General features: G+C 39.7%; 1 protein-coding gene across 2 annotated transcripts; it reads left to right on the forward strand.

Annotated features, from left to right (window-relative positions):
• Positions 1-828: 828 nt before the first annotated feature.
• ints15 (integrator complex subunit 15) lies at positions 829-4,395 on the forward strand. Of its 2 annotated transcripts, none has more exons than XM_046051878.1 (8): positions 829-961; positions 1,509-1,709; positions 1,805-2,026; positions 2,217-2,382; positions 2,593-2,870; positions 2,985-3,222; positions 3,320-3,359; positions 3,954-4,395. In XM_046051878.1, the coding sequence occupies exons 2-8, from the start codon at positions 1,515-1,517 to the stop codon at positions 4,195-4,197; spliced, it is 1,383 nt and encodes a 460-aa protein (XP_045907834.1). In that variant the 5' UTR covers positions 829-961; positions 1,509-1,514; the 3' UTR covers positions 4,198-4,395. The 2 variants fall into 2 exon arrangements, with proteins under 2 accessions (XP_045907834.1, XP_045907832.1); XM_046051876.1 differs by lacking the exon at positions 829-961 and adding an exon at positions 1,167-1,322.
• The last annotated feature ends 8,789 nt before the right edge of the window (positions 4,396-13,184 follow it).

A 13,184-nucleotide genomic window follows, 5' to 3' on the forward strand; every position in this document is an offset into this window, starting at 1 on the left:
TGCACAGAAAGAAAAACAACAACTTTACTATAGATGTTTGCATATAGTTGAACTCATTGAAAACATGTCTACAAATTCTCAAAAAAATAACTATCGTATGAGATATACTTCACACGAAATCAGGTCTACAAAATTACTTTTAAACTTTTGTGACATGATACAAAATGGACAGGGTAACGCAGGGTTACAACACAACAGTATAGCCTACTGCCAGTTTTTTGAGAAAAAAGTCTACTAAAAAGCAGTTAAAAATATCAATAACTGCAATATACAGCATATACATATACAATTATAGGCCTATACATAGGCCTATAAATCAGAAAAGATATTATAGATTTTCTTATCAAGTAGACTAATTATGTGTGACGTAAAAAAAAATCTTAATTTTGACATGTTGGTAAAATAGGCTAAATTACAATGTAAAAACATACGTCTGGAATGGAATACGTCTATAAGCCCATTCAATCATATGAACAGATAAAACAAACAATATTTGTTCTTTCTTGTAATTGTACTGAAATAAATTATGTAATTAAAAAAAGCTAGACTATGCTTTAATTTTGAAAACGTTAGGCTTTGTGAGCTAGCCTATTAAATAAGTTAACTTGTAAAAATCTCCAACGGAAACGTACAGGCCTAATATAAAAATAAAAACTTGCGGTCTTTGGTTTGTAAAATTACTTTCAGTAACTTAGAGTCACCCCGTTTTTGGATTTCAATTTGCCGCGTGCATACATAGCCTACTTTATGGCTAAGATAATGAGTTACAGTCTTTATTTACATTTACAAATAGCACATGCACTGATCCGCTGAAAACGCAATGGCAGTCATTTTTTCCCACGTAGGCTTCCGTAGCAATAGGAAGTGGTTCCGTCGTCGTTTCGTGTGTTTTGTGAGCATTCTCTGGTCTCATCTCACCATCGGACGACTTATTGAGTATATTTAGAGCTCTTTTGCAGAGGTAAGGGCTGAAATGAACATGCATTGTTTTCTTGAACATGTGGCTCACGTGATAACTAACGAACGTGAGATTTGTTGCGGAATAGAAAAGAGTATTTTCAGCTAACCTTGCTAGCTGCAGCAGGATGGAGGAGACAGGTTTACTGTGGGAAGTGTGGAGTTACAGCTGTGTACCTACAGTTTTCAACACCGATAACGTTATTTAGAAATGTACCGTTACACTTGTCTTTATAATTTCTAATTACTATTTGTTTCGTTATTCTTCTTTCGTGTATGGACAAATAAGCATCAGCGGTGGATCAGTGCATTATTCAGTTAGGCTAAACTGACTTAGCTAATGTTATAAGAAAACTTTCTCTGAGGTAAATCAGACACATCTCCGACAAAAAAAAAAGTCTACAAGATCATGACCATGTTTCATACATTGAATGCTGAAAATCACAGTTAACTCGTTAACTACAACAGTTCAATGACCTATTCTATCTTGACACTGCTATTTAACATGCCACTTGTAATGCCGATTTAAAGTTTGTCCAATTTTTCATAAGGTGGTGATGGGTGACATTCGTCAGTCGTTGCTGCCTCGCGATGTGCTGAGTGCAGCCAAGGAGCTGCTGTATCACCTGGACATCTACATCTGTAACCTGGTGCAGTCAGGGAGGCAGCCTCCTCAGGTCGACTCTAAAACCCTGGAGCTGGTGGAGGAGTTCATTCTGCATGCACCCAAGGACAGAAACATTCCAGCCAGGGTATGGCATGGCCCTGAAATGCTTGTGCACCAATATACAGTATATAAACACAACAAATGTGGACAGCCAATAAATTGTCTGTATTTTTCTTTCAGCGGATGAGTGCTCTCCAGGAGCTCCAGCTGTTGGAGATCATGTGCAGCTGTTTCCAGGAACAGAGCCGTGACACTGTCCGCCAGCTTATGTTCTCTGCCCTCTTTAGTCTGCAGGGCAATCAGGCTGACGAAAGTCGCATGGCACTGTTAGGCAAACTGGTCTCAATGGCAATCGCTGTGGGCAGGGTTCCTATCTTGGAGTGTGCTGCTACCTGGTTACATGTAAGGACTGAAACATACTTTCATACTTAAATGTGTATTAAAATGTGTGTTTTGTGTTCTAGTCAACATCAAGTCCATTCGGTTGGACTTTTAGATCTTTTAGACTTTTAGAGTGTGAGACTCCTTGGTGTGTTTCTGTATCATTGATGTTCTGTGCATATATGCGTCTGTTTGTGTTTGTGTCCTGCAGAGAAGCCACCGTGTGTACTGCGTGCGCTTGGCTCAGGTGCTGGTAGACGACTACTGTAGTATGGTGCCAGGCTCGGTGCCCACCCTGCAGAACATCCACAGCGCCAGCCCACGCTTCTGTTGCCAGTTCATCACTGCTGTCACCACCCTGTATGACCTCACCTCAGGTACTTTGTTGGGACAATACAAAAAGTACAGAAACATCTAAAAACTGGGACCTCCATGATGGATTTGACCTCTGTTAAAAACTGAATTTGTGCAGAAGGAATGCGTTATGTCTGCCTATCTCCTTTTTAAATGGCTGAAAATACCCTGGAATATTTTTTTGTAATATTTTTGTAATAGTTTTAACAATGTCCTTGTGTGTGTGTTTTTAGAGGAGCTCACCCCTCCTTTAGAACTCCTCCAGATGATAGTGTCGTGGATCCAAGATGATCCTCGTCTAGTCCTGATCACCTTCCTAAACACGCCCCTTTCTGGCAACCAGCCAATCAGCTCACTAGATGTCACACCATTAGGGGGGTTGGTGCGCTGGTGTGTCAAAGCGCCGCTGGCCTACAGGATAGACAAGAAGCTGGCGTTAACCAACGGCACCACTGAGAGTGAGCCAGAGGTGGGGCCTCTTTTCTCCGCCCTTCATCTTAGCGTCCTACAGGTGTGTGGTTTGTTTAGATACATTTGCTTACAGCATACAAAACACCTCCAACATACACAGGGAATATAATTGAGCCATTTTCTCGTGCCGCCGTCCATCTCCTGCCGCATTTAGGTCTTCATGCTTTTGCCGAACATACTAAATGAGAAGGGGCTTTTCGGTCGCCTGGCGCTGCTTCAGATGGAGTCCCTGGCCACACTGACCTCAGACCTCTCCAGGCTGTTGGACCAGGCAGACAAACACGCACACACATCATCCGCCGACACACACGCACTGTCCCAGCTGGCCCTGGACCGGCTGGCACAAGCCCTGCAGGTGGCTATGGCCAATGGCGCTCTGCTCTGCTCGAGAGGTAAGATGACTATATAAGTAACTGATAAATGGGTTTGGTCACTTGTAATATAGTTTGTCTGTTTGAGTGCTTATTTCATGCTGTCTTGTCTCTACAGAGGACCTGAGAGCCATTTGTTCCCGCCTCCCGCACAACAAGTAAGAACCATTAACTGTCCATTGCACATTGACCATGTGAACGATTTCCACAGTTACTTGGTTTCAGCTAAAACTGTGTGTTTCATCAAGGTATCAGGGTTGTTTGTATATCATTATACAACACAAGGGTGCTACACACAGACCTTAGCAGATAATGAAATATCAGGGGTGGGACGAGATCTTGTGATATTGAAACGTGACAGTGTTTCTTGTCGTGGTGAAAAGCAGTATCATGATATCAGCATGAGTGTGAGGTTGAAATTAGTCTAGGAGATGCCCCTGCCACTTTTAAATCGTTTGTGTGGCAGGGTTCTGGGTACCCAGTGGAAACAATAAACGGCGACAGAGTGACAGACAAGACATGAACAATATGAAAGTAACATTTCAAAATGCACATGCATCGTTTTGCATTTTGTGACTTTCAGTTGAATGAAAGACCATTTTCCAGTCATATTTCATCATTGGAAGATTTCTTAAAAATAGTGTTAAAATAATCATCTTATAAATATGACTCTTTTTCTGGTTCCGTGTCAACATTTCTTCTCTTTTCTCTCCTCTTCGTGTCCTTGCGTCTTTGTGCATTTGTGTCTCTAGTTTGCTCCAGTTGGTGTTGTCAGGCCCTGTGATGTACTACAACAACATCCACACCCCTCCACTGGCCTTCAGCCCGCACACGGCTCACTCCCCCATCACCTCTCACCCGGCACTACCCACACACCCTGTGCATCCAGCACACACCCCACACACACCACTTGCCACCCATCCCTCATCTCACCCTCAGTACCCTGCTCAGCCTTTCATGACGGGGATGCCATTCCCCTTCCGACCCAGCCACTAAAAGAAATAATTTCTGACTTGTTGCGTGTTTATGTGTGTATGGGGATGCTGGGTAAGGAATGTTGTTGTGTGTATGCTGCCGTGCATGAATGAATGTATGTGTAAGTGATGTGCTATGTATTCTGATGTTAATAAACCTTTTGCTAAAAGTCTGTGAGGCCAACATGTTAGTCCATTAAATATTTTTATTTTTACCTCACTCTTGGTGGTGTTCTTGATACCAACCACACGTGGTCACTGTTGTCCTACTCATAGCTGCAAATACATAACTCAGCTTTAAAATGTCTGACAGTTGCATATTTCAGCTTTATTTGAATTCATGTAAAGTACAAGATAGCGTGGAAAGAGAACTTTAATCTGGAAAAAAAATATCTTGTTCGCATGGTTAGAAACAGAATCATCATTGGTGGAAGGTGGAGATCATGGAAGGGCTCTAACATGATCTGACCCATGTAAGTGCAGGCATACATGCCCCCAGAGGCTAAATGATTCATGCTGAGCACAAAAGGCACAAATATCTAAAGGTGGACTGTTCGCCTCTGAAGCAAACCAACGTGGGACATTACGTAGCTGAAGATGTCAGCATGTGATGGAGCCGAGCCCTGTGTGCATAAGCGTGGCCCCTGTTATTAGACAGATAGCATATCATTTGTCTGCAGCACACCAAAGATGTTCAACCCTTCCTGGGACCCCCTGCTGCCCTCATCCAGGATCAGAGTTGCATCATGCATAGTAGTCTCTTCACAGCGTCAATGATGGCGTCTTTTTCCTTCAACATTTGAGCACATTACACAAAGGTTTAGGACAGCTGTGAATTGAAGTTTTTATTTTATTTTAAGTGTTTATTTCGAATATGTGTAAAACAGAGACATCTGACAAGAAATAGTAATTGAAACAAATCAAAATGATTAAACAAGATAATAAATAAATTAATAATAACTGCCATGGATCTTTTTAAACACAATTTGTTTACATATTCAGAAAGAAGTAGGACTAAAAGAAAATTCATGTAATCCTCCCTGTGTCCATAAATCAAATGATTATAAATAATCCATCCACTTTCCAAATTACTATTTACACATGCACTTTGTTATACCCAAAATCATTTCAAAGTTTACATCCATTATTTAAAAAAATATATATATATATATGAGGAAAGAATACATTTCAGCAACTCAAAACAACTAAATGACAACAATAACAATAATAAAACTCAAAATCAACCCTAACCCCAGAAAACTCAAACTAATGAGGGATCCTAAAGGACATACATGATGTGTGTACATCCCTCTTTTTTTAACCTTACTTCCTCATTCTATTAAACTTGCTCTGTAGGCCTACATGCTGAGAGGGAAATAAACATACTGGGAGATGTGAGAGATTGTGTGCTCTTAATCAGTGATGTTGGCATATTTTAAGCAGTTACTACTTCCGTATCTATTTTTACTAGACATGTCTTCACATTGTCTCTCACAAGTGTACAGCGGTTGCTGCTGAAGGCTGTGTTCACATCAGTGGTCTTCTCCCTGCAGAGCTCATGGGCGGGGCTGTGATAAGGATATCTCTTCTGGGAAAGTGATTCGTTAATGTTAGGCAGGCAGCAGGTGACAACAGATAATATTCAAGTGAAAAAGGCGGGATCGATGAGAGAGAGAGTGTGCGTGTGTTCATGCTAAAGAGAGTGCATGAGACTTGGTCCTGTAAATCATACAGGAGCTGTTTGGTGGGCTTGATCAGGCCTCCAGATTCTGTGCACTGAAGTCACAATCATTTTGAAATGACACTGTAATTGATCATTCACTTTCAACCTAATATAACTAAAAGTTGTATGATTATATGTGACTTTGTGTGAACAAAGCTCTCTTCAATACTTGCATGTGTCTGCCTAAATATTCAACCTAACCTGATTCAAATTAAGTTAAAAAAAAAATGTTTTGGCTGTGTACACTGAACATGCTGGCCAGAGCTGGTTTTGTCTGTGCACATGTAGTTATAAATAAACAGCAGCCTTTTCATGGGTTTCAGAAGAACTCTTGGTTTATTTTGTTACACTTTCCCCTCGCAGGTGTGTTGGGGTTGTGAAGGACTGTCTGTGTCAGCAGCTGCAAAACCATGGTTTCCTGTAGCAAAAATACCTCACAAGGCCAAACCCCAAATCTGACTCCATATTCCAAACTAACCATAAACCAGATGGGTGAACTTTAATTTTGCTCTGCTTCAGCATTTATCAGATGAACGTCACAACGAAGTCCTAAGCTTCAAGCGTGAAAACCTAAGTTTGATTCATGCTTGAAATAACATAAGGGAGAAACAGAGAAGAGAATGGAACTGATTTTCACTAACTTCTTCCCCTCTGTATTGTGATTTTGCATAACTCGAACTGCAGGTGTTCAGTGGTTGGATCAATTTACACTTCCTCTGCCAACACAACGGTAAATGGAAATTACCTGCCGTTTCAGAATAACTGAGCACCTGGCTATTCGAAAGCAAAATGAGAAAACATGAAACCTTCACTGGAGGAAAACAAAGAATAAAAACAAATCTCTTTCACCTGGCTTTTGCGATTCATGTAAATGACAAGATACTGTAAGTGAATATGTATACAGCATAAGGTATCATTAACAGGCTTGTTTTGTCAGATCCTATCCACAAAAGATTATTAGTCCAGCTGTGGTTGCTGTGAGATCAGCCTCATCTGCTTTTCTCAAAGAAAGGATAGCCTGATCTCATAATTGACTTTACCTTGAAAACAAACATATCTGAGTGGTACTTGTTTTTGAAGAGAACACGAAACAGTTTTTTTGATTAGCAGCATTATGGGAAACGGAAGACATTTCTTTCTCATGCAGCCTTGAACTCCTCCAAGAAGCTAAAGGTTTCTCTGAGATTTGAGTGGGTTTTATTAGCAACAGTAGCTTATAGCCACTTCTAGATGTTGAGCGGACCTGAAGTTGCATGAATATGATTCATGTGGTGACATGAACAAAAGTGATCTGATCCAAGCAATGCTATTTTTCTAACCTTGGGGGGGGGGGGGGGGGGGGGGGGCGTAATGTTGAGAGATAGAGTTTGAGAACCACTGGTTTAGCCTATAAACATGCATGCATTTGCTAATTAGCACTTGATACAACATACAGATGAGGCTGATGGAAATGTCATTTAATTAGCAGGTATTTTTATTTCTTAAAGCATATACCTGGACACAATGAAAATATGACCTGATGATGGAGCTAGATAAAAAGTACCGGGATCATCCAAGTCATTTGAATGTATCCCCCAGAGACCTTGAAGTAAAGACAATTCACTAAAAATGTCAGCCTCATAGTGGCACTAATTGGATTATCATAAGATTTATTAGCCTACATCATCTGGAACCATGGATGTCCATGAAAATGTTTGTCCAAATCCATGAGGAAGATGTCAAGCTATTTCACTGAATAAGTGAATGGTTTGACCTGCTGGCAGCGCTAGATGGAAAGTCAGTAGATGACCAAGGTCATTACAATCTTTCCCCTGGTACCTTAAATATCTGTGGCAAATTTCACATCAATCCAGATTTAAATATACACTTTATTACACCTTTTTAGACCTAGAGTCTATTCTGAAATAAAGTTTATTTGCAGATACTAAAGATTTTTAGGACAAAGTCAACACTGCATAATCTCTTACTGGACATCTCTTTGTCGCACAACAGAATCAATTAACTGTTAACATTTAGAAAACATACATTTCATGTGCTTCTGCTTTGGAGGGGAAGAGGGGGAAGTAAAGTGTTGCATGAAGTGTTTGTTGATCATTTCAGCACAGTGGTTTGGTCTTGCAGCCTCATGAGTCTGCATGTGTGTTTCTCAGTACATTTAAAAACAATCCAGACATTTCCAGTGAAATTTCCAGACCTACCTCCACCTTTTTCTGAGAAAACATTTCCTCCACTGTTTTCGCAAGGTGTATTGTTACAGTGCCATGGAAATCTGTTCGCTTGCTGTGCTGTTCACCTCTAGCATATCTGGAGAGTTAAGAGTTCAACCAAACAACAAGGCTAAGGCATTATTAGCTGTTGCTTGACACCACCCTGACCCCATCAGAGTGTCAAGTAATAATTACACTCAACAAAAGACATAATTAAATCTGCTGTAGGACTCTATGGTAACTTTCCATTCTTGGCCTGCGACTGCATGGAACTACAACAACGGCTTGCTTTAAAACAAACACACACACACACACACAAAAAAATGCTGTTGAACTTTCAGAACTCCTAAATCCTTGACTGTGAGGCAGTTCTTTGTAAGAGAGGACAGAAATACATTCCCAACATGTCCACTGTTTTGTTTAGCAGGAGATATACAGTACCCGCGACCCTGTACGCAGGATAAATGGTTGACAATGGATGTATGGAGATATACAGTAGCTTTATGAATGTAATCTTTGGTTCTAAAAAACACTGGACTTTGAGGGTTAGCTACTTAGAAAACATAGGTCTTCTAAGTCACATCACATCTTCTTTCACTTCTTAGTTTCCAATTTCAAAGCAAGGCCAGACAGTCACCTTAAATGTGGGAAATGTTTTCAGTGGGAAAATGATTAAAACCTGAACTCAGACCACCCAATGACTGGTTTGCACAAAATATAAGTTAGCAGCCTGGCACCTGGCATAAACATGTAATTACTGAAGATACCCAAAAGAGCAATTATAGAGACAGTAACAACCTTACTAACGCTGTTGTGGTTCAATAATCAATAATTAAAAGACATGGTAAATAAATGGGATTGCAAAACCAGCTATCAAAAATTTAAAGAACCACTTGTTTACAAAGATTTACTAATAATTTACCACCACTGGCGACTGCTTTGCTCCTGCCCACCACAAAGGCCCAATCACAGGGCTGTTGATTTGTCAACCATGTCTGTATGAACATAACATTGGGTGATAACCAAAACAAATTATCAATATTTTCTCAATTTAAAGCAAACTACCTCTGTCTTTGCACTAAATGATTCCCCAGTGTTGTCTTCAGGAACAGAGGGCTGAGGGTTTCCAAACCTACCTTGCGCTTTAAGCTTTAATTGTACAATGCTGCACTTCTGGATATTAGAAAAAGGAGCCAAAATGGTCCCAGACAACTTAAATGGAAAAAGATCTGTGCGTCTGACTTAGTCAGCACACTGATGACCAAACTAAATAGGCTTGCACTTCCTTTTCTTTCCCAGAGCTGATATTTTCACAGCTGCAGCATAAATAAAACACTATTTTGTGGACTGCGAGGTCAGAAAAGTAAAAAAGTCCTGGGCACACTGGTGTTATGTTTGTTCTCATTTCAAGGTGAGCAGCAGATGGAAGTCGCCGATTTGTCTGTGACACACTGGGGGTCATTCAAGTTAATCTGTTACTGAGATGAACCATAGGCTTCTTCCCAAACTGAAATACTGGTCTGATTATAAAATTTTTTACAGGACCTAAAAAAACATTGTCTTTGTTTGTCTTGTCTGTTGTTTGTCTCATTATTTTTACTTTATGACTTAATCAACTTGGCTATAATATTCATCTATTTTTTAATTTATTTAAAAAGGACAGAGTACATTAATGGCATTTTAGTGTAAATATGCCAGATTTAGCCAAAAAGCTCATTTTCATTTGTAGTACCAGGCAGGTTACATAAGTCATTACATTAAAGGTCTATATAAGACAAGTACAACAAACAATAGAATGAATAATACAATACCCACAATGCAACACAAAAAAATCACATATAAATATATATTGTAAAGTGCAAGTTAATAAGATATGCTATTCTATGCAAATTAGTGTAATTCAAGTGCTGCATCTAGTGTGGGACCACAACAACAGGGTGAGACTCCAGCTGTATGATCTTACAAGGTGCTTCACTGTGAGTGCAGAATCAAGGAGGGTCAGTGTACTTGAAAGCCAGACAATTATAAGTAACTATCCTCTTAAAATGTCTCTGTACATACACACACACACACACACACCCACAATGTAACAGATTCAATTAGTGATCACTTGATGTGTCTTGTGACATCGTTTAGGACATTCCCTTAAGCTGATGATACATAGGGCAACTTTTTGAGCAATGTTGCTGATCAGTCTTCCTGGTGGCAAGTCCAACTAGGGGTGGCGAAGTAGTGGGGGAAGGGGATTATGGTGGTAATCTTTACTCATTACCATTGATGACAGCATTGCCCAGTACCAATAAACAATACAGTTTGTCCAAATGTAGTGCATCTACAAGCCTCCTTTGGTAGAGGCCATGCTCACAGTTACGCCACTACTGGTTGATTTCAGTTTAATGTATTTATTTAATGGGGGTGGAGCAAGTCCATCTTTTATATAAAGCAGACATATTTAAACTAAAAATTTCAAAACTTAGGAGGTTTTGTGTCTGAAAGGTTGTGGCAGTGATGAAAAGAAAATGGTCTTCTAGAGTTTTATAACTTTAAAAAAAAATAGATTCTATTGGTTTAAGTATGGTTGGATTTTTAAGTGACCAGTTTGTGTCAAGTGACCCTAACCCTCAAAATTGTAATTGTACTTATGTACTTGAGAAAATATACATTTGCTAAATACTTTCCACTAGTGTCCACAGTGACATTGTTGCAACTTTATGGTATAGAACAGTATAATTTTAATTAAAGTTTTACTGTTTTTCAAATGTTCAAGTACCTTACAATGGCCTACTCCTTCAGTACAATTAGTGTAAATATATGTGGTAAGAAAAAAAGCACCAATAATATGCACACCGGTATGTAAACCTTACTGAGAGTGTCAAAAAGCATGTGTATCCCTCACCCACAACTAACTGGTAGGGTAACAGGACCTCGCAATAATTTGGCACGACAAGGGAAGTGACTACGTTTGTTCGTCCCTCCAGACTCTAGTCAATCCCAATCTGATAGATAAAACTGCAACTGGGTGTTTTTGTTTTTGGACTTTTTATTTGGCAGGGCAACAGAGGTCAGGGTGCCAACTTCTTTGTTGATTGTAAATATAAAAGTGGCGCCTCCAGCAAGATATGCCCCAACTACGAGTACCATCAATCCAATCCAATCCAATCTAACTTTATTTCTAAGGCACATTTAAAACAACCAGGTTGACCAAAGTGCTGTACACTGACATGAAACAATAAATAGACAAAATACAACACCAAACAAATACAACATACAGCTCTCATGCCTGATTAAAAGCCAAGGAATGCAATGAATAAAAATGCAATTCATTCCACAATCTCGGGGCTGCAACTGAGAAAGCTCGATCCCCTCTGTTCTTGAGCTGTGTTTTAGGGACAACAAGAAGTGACTGGTTCGCAGACCTGAATGACCTTGAAGGACCATGCGGCTTCAACAGATCAGTGATATAGGCTGGAGCTAGGCCATGAAGGGCTTTAAAAACAAACAATAGAATCTTAAAATCAATCCTAAAAGTAACTGGGAGCCAGTGAAGGGAGGCAAGAAAAGGGGTAATGTGATCTCGCTTATGAGTTCCAGTAAGGAGATGAGCGGCAGCATTTTGAACCAGTTGTAGATGAGAGAGGGAGGCCTGGCTAACACCTACATACAAAGCATTACAATAATCAAGGCATGTTGTGATAAATGCAAGTATAACCTTCTCTAAATCTGTGAAGGATAAAAAGGTCTTTAGCTCAGTAAGAAGCCTAAGTTGAAAGAAACTTGATTTCACAAAAGAATTGATCTGCTTCTCCATTTTAAAATCACTATCCATTTTAATGCCTAGGTTTGTTACAACAGACTTAACATAAGGTTCCATGGTGCCCAGGTCTATTTGAGAGACATCAGAGGCGCCACTGGGTCTAAAAATCATGACCGCAGTTTTACTCGCGTTGAATTTTAAAAACTTTAAGGCCATCCAGGCTTTAATATCATTAAAACAATCAACCAGTCTTGTTAAAGAGCTACCATCTTTTCTTTTGATGGGCAGGTAGATTTGCGAATCATCTGCGTAAAAATGGAAGTTGATGTTGTGTCTTTTTGAGATAGATCCAAGGGGAAGCAAATAGATTGAGAAAAGAATTGGCCCCAGAATCGAACCCTGGGGAACTCCACATGTGAGGGACACAGAAGGTGAAATACAGCCACCAAAACTGACTCTTAAATCTCTGTCTAACAAATATGAACTAAACCATTCTAAGGCAGTGCCCTTAATCCCCACACCATGCTCGAGGCAAGAAATAAGTACGCTGTGGTCAACTGTGTCAAATGCTGCTGTAAGATCTAAAAGCATAAGAATCGCATAATCTCCAGAATCAGATGAGATTAAAAGATAATTAAAAACTCTTAAAAGTGCAGATTCAGTGCTATAAAATTTCTTAAAACCAGATTGAAACACCTCAAGAATCAAAAAGACAAAAACACAGTAAAGCCAGACGGCTTGTTTCCATGGTGGTCCTTTAATATTCAAGACTCTACAAAGATGAAAATGGTACTCCATAGGGCAGTATGTTGTCCAGTGCTATTCAACATTATGATAAATGATAAATTTGAACATGTTGAAAGAAATATTGGGAAGTCTTTATATGTATATGATGGGGCCCTAAGGATGAAATTTGAAATTTATTCAGAAGAAAATATGGGCAGCAATTGTGGAGGAGGAACAGTGGGAAAAAAACTGGGGTTTTGCGGTGTCAGTTTCAAAGACACAAGTGATGTTTTTCCAGGAGACATTAAGAAGTGTCCTTAAAATTATATGACCAAGCCCTCGAACAGGTCAAAGTTGTCTGACTTTTAGGAGTGTTGTTTGATGAAAAGTTGACCTAGAAACAACACACTGGTCGGGTCAAAGACAAATGCAACAACAACAGCCACTAAGAAGAACAAGAATAATGTTAACATACTAGGTTGATCTTCAGGAACACTATAGCTCTCGCCCTGCTGAATCCATCTTAGAAGAGGGTTGGGAACACAATAAAAGTAGGCTAATTGTTTCAGTTTTTGATGGGTGAGGAATGCTAAAGCAGA

The sequence above is a fragment of the Micropterus dolomieu genome, linkage group LG06 (assembly GCF_021292245.1).
Source record: "Micropterus dolomieu isolate WLL.071019.BEF.003 ecotype Adirondacks linkage group LG06, ASM2129224v1, whole genome shotgun sequence".
Classification (NCBI taxonomy): Eukaryota; Metazoa; Chordata; class Actinopteri; order Centrarchiformes; family Centrarchidae; genus Micropterus; species Micropterus dolomieu.

What these genes read in the sequence shown, in the direction of transcription:
- ints15 (XM_046051878.1), top strand. Translation starts at nt 1,515, where the DNA reads ATGGGTGACATTCGTCAGTCGTTGCTGCCTCGCGATGTGCTGAGTGCA. An exon ending in GTGCTGCTACCTGGTTACAT is followed by an intron (nt 2,027 to 2,216) that starts GTAAGGACTGAA and finishes TGTGTCCTGCAG; the next exon opens with AGAAGCCACCGTGTGTACTG. An exon ending in TCCCGCCTCCCGCACAACAA is followed by an intron (nt 3,360 to 3,953) that starts GTAAGAACCATT and finishes TTGTGTCTCTAG; the next exon opens with TTTGCTCCAGTTGGTGTTGT.